Raw genomic sequence first — 13,821 nt, 5'->3', positions numbered from 1 at the left:
AAAACATTTGAATCCACAGAATACATTCAAACTTAAGAGTGCACATATGTGTGAGAAAGCTTTAGTTATTGCAGCGCCATCATGATCTACTGTAAGTTGTATTGGAGTTATCCACAATCTTATAAACAGTCTTATGTTCTTCAATAAGAATTCCTTCTAGTATTTAAGTAAGTACTCCATGGACAACAGGGTTCTGTTCTCCATGTGTCAGTGCATGCATTTTCTCAAATGATTTGTTATTTAAAGTAAGTAATTTATGGATATCATCTGATCTACAAAAAAGAGAATTTGTGTACAAACATATTTAGAGGTTAGTCAGACACGTGACACAAAGCTTTCCTTTTTTCAGATTTTTTCAGCAGCTTTTCTAAATACAAAGTTATGAAGTGTTTTGTTTCCTCTCTCTCAGAGGCCTTTTGTACTAAGTCATTATTAAGAGCTATTATGCTTTATGAAGGGTGCTGTTGTGTTATTGTATAAACCCACTCAAGTAAATGCTTTGGAGTAGGCAACAGAGCCATAATACACACATTCTTCTATAAAAGAATAATTTTGAAGTAAAAGATATCCACATGTATATATACACAATATACATTTTTATCAATATATAGATGTTGCTTGTTTGCAGCACCAACAGCTTTGTGTAAGTGATGCGTGTTTGTACATGTGAATAGACACAGCTCTGCTAACTTGGCTGTTTACATACCACTTGAACATACTGTACATTATGGAAGATATTTTGTCCTTACAATTAATAAATGATTACAAAAAATAAAAAATAAAATAAGTGATCTTTATTTTCTTTACCTTTATGCATGCATTGAGGTGCTTAAGCAACTACTTGTTACTTCTGGAAAACTACAGAGCTGAATAGGCTGGTTCATCTTATTGCCTTAATGCATTCATTCATCCATTTTAAAACTATTGATTTCAATATACGGTATACAGTTACAAAAAATGCATGTACAAACAGTTCAAAATTTGGGTCACAAATAACCTATAGCTGAAGCACAACTCGATAGTCCACACAGTATAATGGCTATTTTTATATGTGTATACATTCAGCAACTTCTCTGATGTGTAACATATATTTCTGAATATTGCCTTGGAATGTTTATTTTGAGCCTGTAGAATATAGAATTATAATTGAATAATAGAATAGAATAGAAAAATATAGAATTATAAAATAATAAGACCACTGCACTACAGTGCTGTCCTTCTATTTGTTATATCACCAGAATAAGTAGCTTTTTTTTTAATGCAAAACATAAAACGCCATAAAAATCAAGCATTTCTGAAAAAAATCATGTATATTGTGTCATTAATGCTGTGAAACTGTCTTTCATGTAACACCACTATGTGTTTCTGTTTCACAGGTAAACTAAAAATATCATAGTTATGCACATGTTATATTGTGAAGACATACTATTTTGGTGTGTAGCAATTTCAAATGAAATCTAGCTATTGTATGGATGATGTGGCATGGTGGTGCAAGTGGGTAGCACTGCTGCCTCACAAAATTCAGCATCCAGGATTTGTCTCTTTCACCCAATGATTGTTTAGGTGGAATTTGCATGTTTTCCACCTTGTCTGTATGGGCTTACTTCTCTTATCAAAAAGAGTTGTATTTTAGGTTAAATGGCACTAGTGTGAGTGACTGTAAGTGTGCTCATCTGAATGCCCTGCACTGGACTGGCACCCTGTCCCAGACTGCTTCCTACTTTGATCCCTGTGCTGTCAGGGTAGACACTAGGCATCAGAAATGCAGGTGTGACTATGTATTGTTTACATCCCAGGTCCTCCCAGTGTGGTGTCTACATATTCTCCCCCTTTCTGTGTGGGTTTCCTACCACCACCCAAATACATGAAGGTTAGGTGAATTTGTGATATTAAATTTGTCCTAATGTGTGTTTGGTGTGGGGGTGTGCGTGGGTGTGTTCACCCTGTGATGGACTGGCACCCTGTTCAGGGTTTGTTCCTGCTTTGCTCCATATGCTAGCTGGGCAGCCCCTGCCCCCTACAGGCCTCGATTAAGCAGGCTAGAAAATGAAATGATTATGCATATGTCTTTCCTTTTCACTGCAAACAAATTGATGTATTTAAACTTTATTGAGCTGACCCTACGTGGGTGAGAGTGATTGTGATCTGCAGTAGCCTCATCACTCTGGGTTCTTGTCTTTCAAATAGTGCCACCAGGGTAGACTTCAGCTTACTGGGTGCCTTAATTGAAATAAGAAACTTCATAAAATTCATGTAAGGATGGAAAAATTAGTCGTACCAGTGCATAACAAAGTATGATGTTTACCCACCAATGCGTGGCAGGCTGATGATTATTATGGTCACATTATGTTTATTAAAACTACCTACTTCTTTATATTGTCTGTCTGGGAAATTATATATATATATATATATATATATATATATATATATATATATATATATATATATATATATATATATATATATATATATATATATATATATATATATCGCAGTCCAGTGAAGCCCAGATGTTTCAGATAAGTTCCGGGGAAATGGCCAAAAGCCCATCTTATCTCTGGGGGTTTGATCACCTTTCATTAACACTTGCAGCTGCATTTTATATGATCTTGGCTACCTTGTTATGGAATGAATTTATGAGATATCAAAATAGTGGAACCTTTAACCTCACTAGGAAAACTAATAGAGAGTTAGAAGTTCCCTCCATCTGCTACTGAACCTGTTTTCTCCAGTACAGACTCACACATAATACAATGTGTAAATAATATCTCTGCGTAAACACTCTAATGACAATTAAAAGTTACATTTTTAATAAATGTTGCATTGTTCTTTCAATTTTTAGTTTACATTTTGAATATGAAGTACAACTATTGAATTGTTTAAATACTTTATAAAAGTTTCTGTTAAACTTGAAAAATAACGTTTTAACATATGGCAATTAATCTGTTTTAGATGTGCTGCCGTCATCTACATATGAGACGGTGATCTCAATCACGTTAAGAAATTGCCACAACCACCTGCCCTTGGTTTAGTGTCATGATCCTTAACAAATCTAAAGAAAACTACCATTTGTAAAAAAAAAATAATTATGGAACACATAAAACAAACCAAGGATAAAATGTCAAAAAGCACTTACCCTAAGAAACAGTTAAAATGTATACAAAAGGCTAAACATGAACATAGCTTTAATATTATTTTTGCAATAACTTCATAATAAATTAAATAATACAAATGAAAATTAAAATCTAAATTTAAATAGTCATAACTGTAGTTTAAATATAAATTGTATAAAATAAGAAATATAAAGGATATTTAAACTATTACCTTTGCTGGTTGGTTGTATTTGAGTAATGCTGTCCATTAACAAAACTAAAATCAGTGAAGGTGGGACATCATCAAAGAAAAATCTTGATCTCATATTGCTGTTCAGTTTTAAAATTTGAAAGAATACAAAAAAGTTCCAGGCGCAATTAAGGAGCTGCACTAATGCATAGCCGCCTGCTCTCACAGCAGTTTCTGAGTGTGTCTAAATGAGTTGGTTTGCTTATGTCCTCCCCTTCTTTCCCTCTCCCTCCCTCTCTTTCTCACAGCAAAACTGGACAAACACTCCACGCCTGCTGCAGAGTGTCCTGCTACAATAGCCAGAATGTCCATTCAGATTGTTGTTTCATGCATCACAAATGCCATGGTCCAGAGGCTCATTAAGGTGGCATGAGTGTTTTCATTTTAATGCATTCCACAATCTAATGTAACAAGATTTGGGTCTCCTTAAAAGTAATTATTTTTTATTTTGGCATATTCACACAATCCCACTTATATTAATATTGATTTATATCCTATTTGGCTTCACTTAAGTTAAAAACAAAGCTGTGACTTTCAGAATTTTCGAGTGATGATGCTGACAATTTAGAAAATAAGGCAAGGTTTGATATTACACGATTCACACTCTTTGTGTGGTCAAACAAACAGATACAAAGGGGAAAAATGTGAATGGCTTCTGAGAACATCCCTGTTACAATTATGCATTCAACTTAGGTTGCCCTCTTAGATAACTTCAAAATTAATACTACCTGTATATCTGTATCATCTAGAAATTGATATAATGTACAATGTCAGAAGACATTAGTTTGCAAATAGATCAAGAACAGTTTTTTTATATAACACAATAAGAATTCAGTTGGAAGTGGTGCTCCTAATCACACTCAACTTAAAGTAAATCTATAGCCAAGTAAAGGGCCCTCATAGCAAAGTCTCAACAGGGTATGGCACTCTAGTAGCAAGAGTTCATAAAAGTATTTAATAAACTTTCTGAAAATAAGCGTATAAGTTGATTAAAGATCAACACATTCAGAAGTAAATGTTAATTGGCGACTCTAAATTTTCTCATAGAGTGTGTTCAGCTCTGGAATGCTGCCCATTTTATGGTCCCTGCCTTGTACCCAATGGGACTTGAACCAGCTCCCTGCAATCCTGAATTGGATAAGTTGGTTAGAAAATGGATGGGTGAATGAACCAGTACACTCAAAGCACCACAAATCAAGCAGTTCTCAGTACCTAAATGCGATAAATTAAATACTGTAGAATTATCCATCCATCCATCCATTATCCAACCCGCTATATCCTAACTACAGGGTCACAGGGGTCGGCTGGAGCCAATCCCAGCCAACACAGGGCACAACTGTAGAATTATTAGACTTAAAAATGACATAGCAATGTCTCTAGGATAATAAAGAAATCCACTTAATGACTACTTTAGATGTAAAAAGCAGCAATTGATTTGAGCCTTTCAGGGAGAACTAGAAAGGCTGATAAACCTCTTGTAAGAATAAGCTAATCAGTGTTTAATGATCAGTGATTTCTGCATAGAGCTCTATTACGCTTTTTCAAAAGATACATATGCTCAAAAATTAAAGACCAAAAGCAATTAAATAAACCTGAAAATCAGGAGAAGCAGCAACTTGAATAAATGGAAAGTTTTCTTTATCTGCAAGCTCAAGATTAAAAGAAATGACGAACCAAACAAAGCCACAGAAACCTGATTAAGGAGGACTTTGAATTTATTATGGTTTATTAGAAATGCAGACAAAGGGTAGAGCAGAAAAAAATGTGCATTGTAATTGATGTTATCAGTTCCAAAATAATTTCTAATTAGGCTTCTTTGTTTAACTTTTTTTGTTTTATATTTTTTCTACTTGATTATAGATATTTATAATTATCTTGCAATCTATGCATGGCACATCACAGCAAATCAGAAAATCATAACTTTGCTAAAGAACAGTAGCACACAGAATTCTAAGTTGTTAAGTTAAGGAATCGAAAGGCTGTGCCGTTTCTAAGGGGAGTATCTACTGTATATAGATGCTTATTGTAATAGAGAATCAGTTTCTTTGCAGCAAAAATGGCAGTAAAATACATGGCTAGTCCAAATTAATAATACCATCTGCTAATTAAAAAATTCCTATTTTTAATTAAGCTTCTTTCATTTTTTTAATTTTGCACTTAACTTACAAATATTTATAAATACAGTATCTTGTAATATATGCTTTGCACATAAAAGCAAACCAGAAAATCATAACATTGTAAAGGACAGCAGCCAACAAAATTATGTCTTTCCTTGTTAAGGAATGGAAAGACTATGAAATTTCTAAACTGATTATCCATATAGGTCCTTTTTGTAACAGAAAATCAGTCCCTTTGTAGCAATAATAAGATGAAAACATATGGTGATTCCAAACCATTAAAACCTTCCTAAGGCTGTAGAAATATACTAACTATAATAAAAAAAATAATATTTTCAGAGTGTCCTTGACTTTTCTTATGACTCATTTATAATACAGTAATTCTGGGGTGCTCAACTTTACATCTGTCCCCAAGCAGAGATCCCTTAACTACTAGTTGCTAAGCTGTGCTGACCCAACTTTTACTATGTTCCCAAAGCAGGCTTCTGAATTGTCTCAATCTAATATTCTAGTCAAACATTTTTAAACAACATCATATTAGGCTGTATATGTTTTGCATCCGACATATGGCAAATAAATCAGCAAGGCAAGCACGCTCCATAGCTGAACCCTGATAACATACTTACTGTATGTTGCGTCCTATGTATCCCCCCATGTAGTTCTTTTCACAAAAAGAAACACTGTGAAGGCTAATGAAGCATAGTGTAGCTACTGCTTCTAGGAGTCAATCACATTTTTTAGGGATATGGTTTGCAATCAGATACCAAAAAAGTACTGTCACTTTCACCCTTTAATCAAAGCTGTTCAGATTCCTATTCAGAACATTAGAACAATCTAGATGTGAACAGGCCATTCAACCCAACAAAGCTTGCCAGTCCTATCTACTTAATTCTTCTAAAAAACATCAGGTCTAGTATTGAAAGTCCCTAAAGTCTGACTGTCTACCACTCTACATGGTAGCTTATTCCAAGTGTTTGTGGTTCTCTGCGTAAAGAAACACTTCCTAGTATTTGTGCAAAATTTACCCATAACAAGTTTCCAACTGTGTCCCTTTGCTCTTGATGAACTCATTTTAAAATAACAGTCTCGATCCACTGTACTAATTCCCTTCATAATTTTAAGTACATCAATCATGTCACATCTTAATCTTCTTTTGCTTAAACTGTAAAGGCTCAGCTCTTTTAATCTTTCCTCATAATTCATCCCCTGTAGCCCTGGAATCAGCCTAGTCGCTCTTCTCTGGACCTTTTCCAGCACTGTTATCTCCTTTTTGTAGCCTGGAGAACAAAACTGCAAAAACAGTGCACTATAAACCTTGAGCTCCCTAGACTTGTACTCTACACACCGTGCTATATAACCTAACATTCTGTTAGCCTTCTTAATAGCTTCTGAACGCTGTCTGGAAGTTGATAGTGTAGAGTCCACTACGACTCCTAAATCCTTCTCAAAAGATGTACTCTCGATATTCAGACCTCCCATTGTGTATCAAAAACAAACATTTTTACTTCCTATGCATAATACTTTAAATTTACTGACATTAAGTTTCATGTGGCACAAATCTGCCTAAGCCTGTATGCTGCCCAAATGACCTCTGTAATGATTTAATGGATTCCAGATTATCAGCCAAACAACCTATGTTGGTCTCAACTGCAAACGTAACCAGCTTGTTACTCATATTCCTATCCAAATCATTTATATATACAGGTGTTAAAAATAACAGTGGCCCTAGCACGGTCCCCGGTGGAACACCACCTTTAACATCAGCCAATTCTGTTAAGGTTCCTCGCACCATCACCAACTGCTTACTATGTCTGAGCCAATTATGCACCCATCTTAAAACATCACCCTGTAATTCCACTTCTTTTAGTTTGTTGCCGAACCTCTCGTGTGGCACCTTATCAAATACTTTCTGAAAGTTCAGATAAATAATATCATAAGCTCCACTTTGATCATATCCTTTTGTTGCTTTCTCATAGAATTCCAGAATGTTAGTAAAACATGACCTTATTCTTCTGAACCAATGCTGACTGTTCAGAAAAACTCCTGTACTTGCCATGTATTGCTCAATCTTATCCTTAATAATTCCTTCTATTAATTTTCCAATGATGCACATTAAGCTTACTGTCCTATAGTTGCTTGGATCTGTCCAGTCACCCTTTTTATATACCGTAATGGAAAATATTTGCCACTTTCCAGTCCTTTGGAATTTCCCCAGTGTGCAGTGACTTCCTAAAAATATGCGTCAAGGTTTTATATATATATACTTGTTAACCTCTTTAAGAACTTGCAGGTAAATATTACCTGGTACTGAAGATTTGTTTAATTTCAGCCTATTTAATCTGAGCAGTACTTCTCCCTCTGCAATTTCTAAATCAATCAGTACCTCCTTAATAGTCAGTCCCATTTACTGCTGGGAAGTTATCTACTTCCTTATTTATGAAGACCTCAGAAAAATGCTTATTGAAAGCATCTGCTATTTCACTGTCTAAATTTTTTAATTCTCCTTTACTATTCTTTTTACTACTTAAATGTTGAAAGAATCCCTTTGGGTCAGCTTTCACCTTATTTGCTGTATTCCTCTCCATCTGTCTTTTAGCCTTCCTAATATCCTTCTTAATGGTTGCCGTCATGTCCTCATATGCCCATTCGTCATATAAATTGACTATTACCCTGTCAATAACCATCAGGTAAACTTTTTTATCTGGTACTCTTAGTCCAAATAAGTGCTTTATTATAAAAGTTTAGCAGTTACATTATACATTTTAAGCAAGTTAACATAAAAATCTAAAACCTCCTCAAGGTTGCTTATCCCATCAGCAGTAAGGCAGACGCTCACCCTGGACATTGCAGGGGTCACTCACATTTGAGTGGCTTAGATTTGCCAACTTACCTAACATACACACCTTTGAGGATATTGAAGGAAAAGCAAAGTGCCTGGAAAATAGTCTACACAAATATTGACACTGTGCAATCTCTGCACAGGCAATGACCAAGGATGGGGTTCAAACCCAGAATATAAATGTTAATTGTTTAGTTCTTTGCTATTTCTAGGAAATTATCCACACAAAAGATCAATTTTGGCTATGCAATAGAAACATTTATTCACTATGTGTCCAAAAACAATTAAAATTAGCATTCTAATCCACATTGTAGAGTGAAACCTGCTTTTTGGCATCCTGTACACCCTTGCAACTAATGAAATCTGAAGTATTTGTACAGTAACAGGTTAGCAGTGCAACAACGACATCAAATTCCTTTCATATTCTAATATACAATGTAATACTTGAACATTTATAAAAGGTTATACTGGCAAGACGTGTTTCTGAACTGCACTCTGCTCAGCAGATGACAGGCACAGGTCATACATGTTGCATTATCTACGCAGATCTACAAAATATATATATATTTTTTAATTTTATTAATTTTATTGCAATCATTCCATACAAATCAATCAATTTTTACAAAAGTAGGATTGAGAACAAGTTGACCCCAACCCCTGAGAGAGAGAGAGCAAGGCCAACGGAGTAAAACTTAAGGCTTGTAAACATACCTAAATTGATAAGTTTGATAAGCCAATAGAGATGGATGGAGAAGAAAAAGAAATACAGAAATAATAGCTTCCTCTTTGCTTTAAGAACTTATTTTAAAATATTACTGATTAGATCCTGCCATGTTTTGAAAAAATTCTGTACAGATCCTCTAACTGAGTATTTGATTTTTTCTAATTTCAAATAGTATAAAACATCGGTTTACCACTGACTTAAAAGAGGAGAGTTAGGATTCTTCCAGTTTAGCAAAATAAGTCTGCGTGCCAAAAGTGTAGTGAATGCAATCAGTTTGTTTGTCCTTCTCTACTTTAAATCCATCTGGAAGAACCCCAAAAGATCTACAAAATATTGTTGATATTGTTTTATGTCTATATAACCTGTAAACAAAAAGTATTGTTAATAAATAAAAACTCTAGGGTGGTGCCACAAAAAGGTCACATAACCTTAAATGCATACAAAGAAATTCTGTGAAATATCTTAAGACTATTCTATTAAGCTTAATACTGGAACAAAGCTCCTTAACATAAAAGTGAAAGTGCTGGGTTTGCACTCAATCTACCTACCAAAATTGTTTTTTTTTTTTTTCCATTTCTGTAATAGCCTTTTCATATGCTACCTTAAAACCTACATAATCTTTAACTTCTTCATCAGATACTTATGAATTTGTTTCTTAGAGCCTCCAAAAAGACTCTATACTCTATACTGAGGTTTTTAAAATGTCTCACAAAATTAAAATGTCTCACAAAACTCTTAAGTGGTTTAACAATCACTATTTTTTGAACCAAATGTAAAAAAGATTATTTTTAAAAAATATGGGTAGCAAAGAGGGAAATTGGTTAGTGATTGAGCTTTTCATATCCATAGTTCTAGGTTTAAAACCCAGTCCACTGATGGTGACATTTTCTTGTTTTCTTCATGCCTCCACTGGTTCACTCCTACTTCCCAAATACATATACAGGTATTAGGCTATATGGTAACTGTAAACTGACATGGTGTGAATGAGTTCTGCCTAAGACACACTCTAGCCACATGGTCCTGAACAGTATCAAGTGTTTGAAAATGGATGAATGAAATTTGCAAAATGAATCACTCTAAGTTGCGGTACAAGACCAACTTAGATCAGTAAACAAATAACACTAACCTAGATGAAAAACGGGATTTAGATTGAGCCTCAGCTTTTAAACAAAGAAAGTTAAAATAACAAAGAATTAGTAAGGGCTCACAGTATCTAAAAAATTTCCTCTTTGGAGAAGTAAAGTCTGTTTGTTCAAAGTATCCGTTTGCTAAACCCACTAACTCCAATACAGGAACATAATACAGGACTGCAGTCTGTCCTAGCAATATTGGGCACTAAGCTGCAATCAAGGAAACCAGCAGCACAGTTATGCACACAATCATATCAGACAAATTTCAAGTCGCCAATCAAACTATTCTGCATATATTTATTCTAGGAAGGATAATGGAGTACATGGGGAAGACAACACAGAGAGAATTTATATATTCCACAGGCCAGGATGTGATCATCGATGTAGATTCTTCATATATTATCAGCTCAGACGTGACGACCCGCTGAATTTAAGCATATTACTAAGCGGAGGAAAAGAAACTAACCAGGATTCCCTCAGTAACGGCGAGTGAAGAGGGAAGAGCCCAGCGCCGAATCCCACCCCCGGGAGCAGGGACTTAGAAAATTTTCGAAGGTTCATGCCTGCTTTTTGGGTGACCCCCTTTCTCGGGAGGGCCACCGGCCCGAGGCAGATTTCGCCCAGGGTCGACGGTTCGCCCCCAGGCACCAGAGGCCCAGCCTCGGCCCCTCAGGACTTCCAGGCAGAAGTCGGTTCGGAAACAGGGGGTCATCCAGGGGACTTAGAAATATTTCGAAGGGACTTAGAAATTTTTCGAAGGTTCAGACAGGGGGTCATCCAGGGGACTTAGAAAATTTTTGTTGTTTCAGACATGGGGTCAGCCAAAAAGCAGGGACTTAGAAACTTTCTGGGACCCTTTCGGCCTGGAAGTCCTTAAGGGGCCGAGGGCCGCCCAACGCCGAAGCCGTCACATCGGCGGACCTCCCGGGGGTGGGGGGGACTCGGGTCGCGTCGTCCTCTCGTTTTCCACCTTTGCGCAGACGATTAAATTCGTTTTCACTGAGAGTATTAAAAAGTATAAGAAAGTTATCTAAATAGTCAAATCTGAGTACAATTTCATATTTAAATATGAAGAAGTAAATGTTATATTTTGCTTATAGACCAAACCAGACAAGCAAAGAATCTAAACAAATTCTATCATTAGTAGCAAAGATCTAATGATTGGTTAATAATAAGCTATACTGAATCAGATCACAGGAAGGATATTTAATGAAAACACAAATATTTTATGATAAATAAAATTAATACTTTGAATGTCCAGCATTTATGAAAAAAATTTGATCCTAAAAATTGTAAATAGCTTTTTAAATAGATGTGCAGGCTCGCAAGTCGTAGAAAAATGATATGCTCTCAACTAAAGTATTATTTTAAATACTAAAAACCGTCTGCTGTTCTTCCCGGTTGTAGTATTTATTGCAAATTGTGTTTTAATTATGTTGATGTACCTACAATGCCAGAAAGAACACAATTTTAAATGCAGCTTATGTCATGATTCTCCCTGGCTTAAAAATGAATTTGAATTGAATGTAAAGCAACTGTTCTTAGCTGATTTACTTACTGCTTATGAAAATGTTTACAAAATGTTCACAACTCTAACAACAGTACTCACTCATGCTTAATTTAAACTTTGTGATACAGCTTGTGCTTCTTTTTATATTACAGCCATGTAGAGCATTGGATCAAACCAAAAAGGGGGAGTTTAAGAGCTGCAGATACCTCAAGGCCTATTCACCTCTTCCCTGGAAGAACACTAGAAATGTATTACTAGAGTATGCCCATGAAAGACCACTGGAAATCTCCGAAGAATAACCTCATCTAAAAGGACCAAACCGTTTCCCTTCCTGATATATCCCAATAAGAGAGACACATTGGAAGGAAACAAGTTTGTCATCATCCACAAAGGAAACATGTATCTGCATCAAAACTTATAAAAAGGGTGAATAGGCTTCAGAATAAATTAAACCAAACCAGTCCTTTGCTTATCTGCCTCAGTAACAGGCATCACCCCAGGCAGACATGCCCTAAACTCAAAAAGGAGGCCACAAGGCATGCACAGGCTGAAAAAGTCACATGGGCTTTTAAAGCTTAAAAATACTCAGTTCCTCAAAAGTGCCCTTCAGAGGAGAGGAGAACTATAAAACCTCTGGCTTGAGGAAAAAAAAAATCTTCAAATTTAAAGAATCTATTAAATAAGAAAAGAAGTGAAAAAAGGCAAAACATTTCCTTAAAAAAGCAATACAAGACTAACAAGTCCAATCCGAAAGCCAAACTCAGAGTGCAAAATCAAAGCAAGACTTTACAATAACCAGAACATCAGTAAAGTACTTACAATACTATGCAATCTTCATAATTCTTAATGGCACTCTGAAGGACCAGAGCTACAGAGCTGGATGCAGAAAATGACTTTGATTGCATGAATTGGCCCTTCTGTAGCAGACTTTGCAAGGAATGGGGGTTGGAAGATAGTTTATTAATATGGTTCAAACTTGCTACACTTCAAATATAAACTTGCATCAAGGTAACTGAAGCACAATTGTTTTAACAAGCACAATAGGACAATTTATTGGTAAACATAAGAATTACAGAAATATGCAAACTATAAACTATATATCAATTGTATGTCTGGAGAAAACCCAGCATCACTTCACATGCAATATACCATTCTAACAATGAAGCATGGTAGTGGCAGCAACATGCTGTGGGGTTGCTTTTCAGTGTTATGGACTGTAAGATCAGAGGGGCTGGAGGGAACGTTGAATGGAGCATAGTACAGGGACATTCTTAATGAAAACTTGCTCTAGGGCACTCCGTACCTCACACTGGGCCAAAGGTTCAACTTCCAACACCCTAAGCACAATGTAAGGACAACACAGCAGTGGCTTAGTGTTGCCCAGCCAGAGGCCAGAGTTGAACCCATTCAAACATCTCTGAAAAGACTAGAAATACCTTTCCACTGATGGTCTCCATCTTATCTGACAGAGCTTGGGAAGAATTCCATAAAATCCCAAAATCCAAATGTGCAAAGCTTGTCATGTCATACCCAAGAAGGCTTCAGGCTGTCAAACTGATACCGAAGAAGCTCCAACTAAGTACTGAGTAATGAGTCTCAATACTTGTGTCAGTCATATTTCAGTTTTGTACTTTAAACAAGTTACCCATAAATTACAACTTCAAAACTTTCGAAGAATAAACAGTATTGAATTTAATTTATTCAATAAATAAATACATATTCCACCTTGTTATAATGCATATAAATATTCTTCTGTTGTTTAGTCAGTCACGTCAGCCACCATCCAACTCGCTATATTGTTTATGAAAATTTAAAATTAAAATGAAATAATTAATATATTGTTATTTATTTAAAAGTCATCTGAGAGAACAAATGTCAGATGTCAATCAATTGCATTTCCTGGACGTATATAAGCAAAGACATGTTTGACCTCACTCGTGAGCAAGCAACTTAAAGCTGGCCATGAGAGTAGCAATCTGTACTTAAATCATCCATCCATCCATCCATTATCCAACCCATTATATCCTAACTACAGGGCCACGGGGGTCTGCTGGAGCCAATCCCAGCCAACACAGGGTGCAAGGCAGGAAACAAACCCCGGGCAGGGCGCCAGCCCACTGCAGGGCACGCACACACACACACACACCAAGCACACACTA

General features: G+C 35.9%; 1 protein-coding gene across 1 annotated transcript in view; it reads right to left on the bottom strand.

Annotated features, from left to right (window-relative positions):
* ca14 (carbonic anhydrase XIV) overlaps positions 1 to 3,502 on the bottom strand; it is a 93,120-nt gene extending 89,618 nt beyond the window's left edge. The window contains exon 1 of the mRNA XM_039741916.1: positions 3,325 to 3,502. Coding sequence (XP_039597850.1) covers positions 3,325 to 3,418 — 94 coding nt within the window. The 5' untranslated portion in view covers positions 3,419 to 3,502. The remainder of the gene's footprint in view (positions 1 to 3,324) is intronic.
* Positions 3,503 to 13,821: the final 10,319 nt, after the last annotated feature.

This window comes from Polypterus senegalus, chromosome 1, assembly GCF_016835505.1.
Source record: "Polypterus senegalus isolate Bchr_013 chromosome 1, ASM1683550v1, whole genome shotgun sequence".
Lineage (NCBI taxonomy): Eukaryota > Metazoa > Chordata > Cladistia > Polypteriformes > Polypteridae > Polypterus > Polypterus senegalus.
Note: the sequence above shows the minus strand (reverse complement) of the source record. Positions and strands in the feature narration are given on the sequence as shown.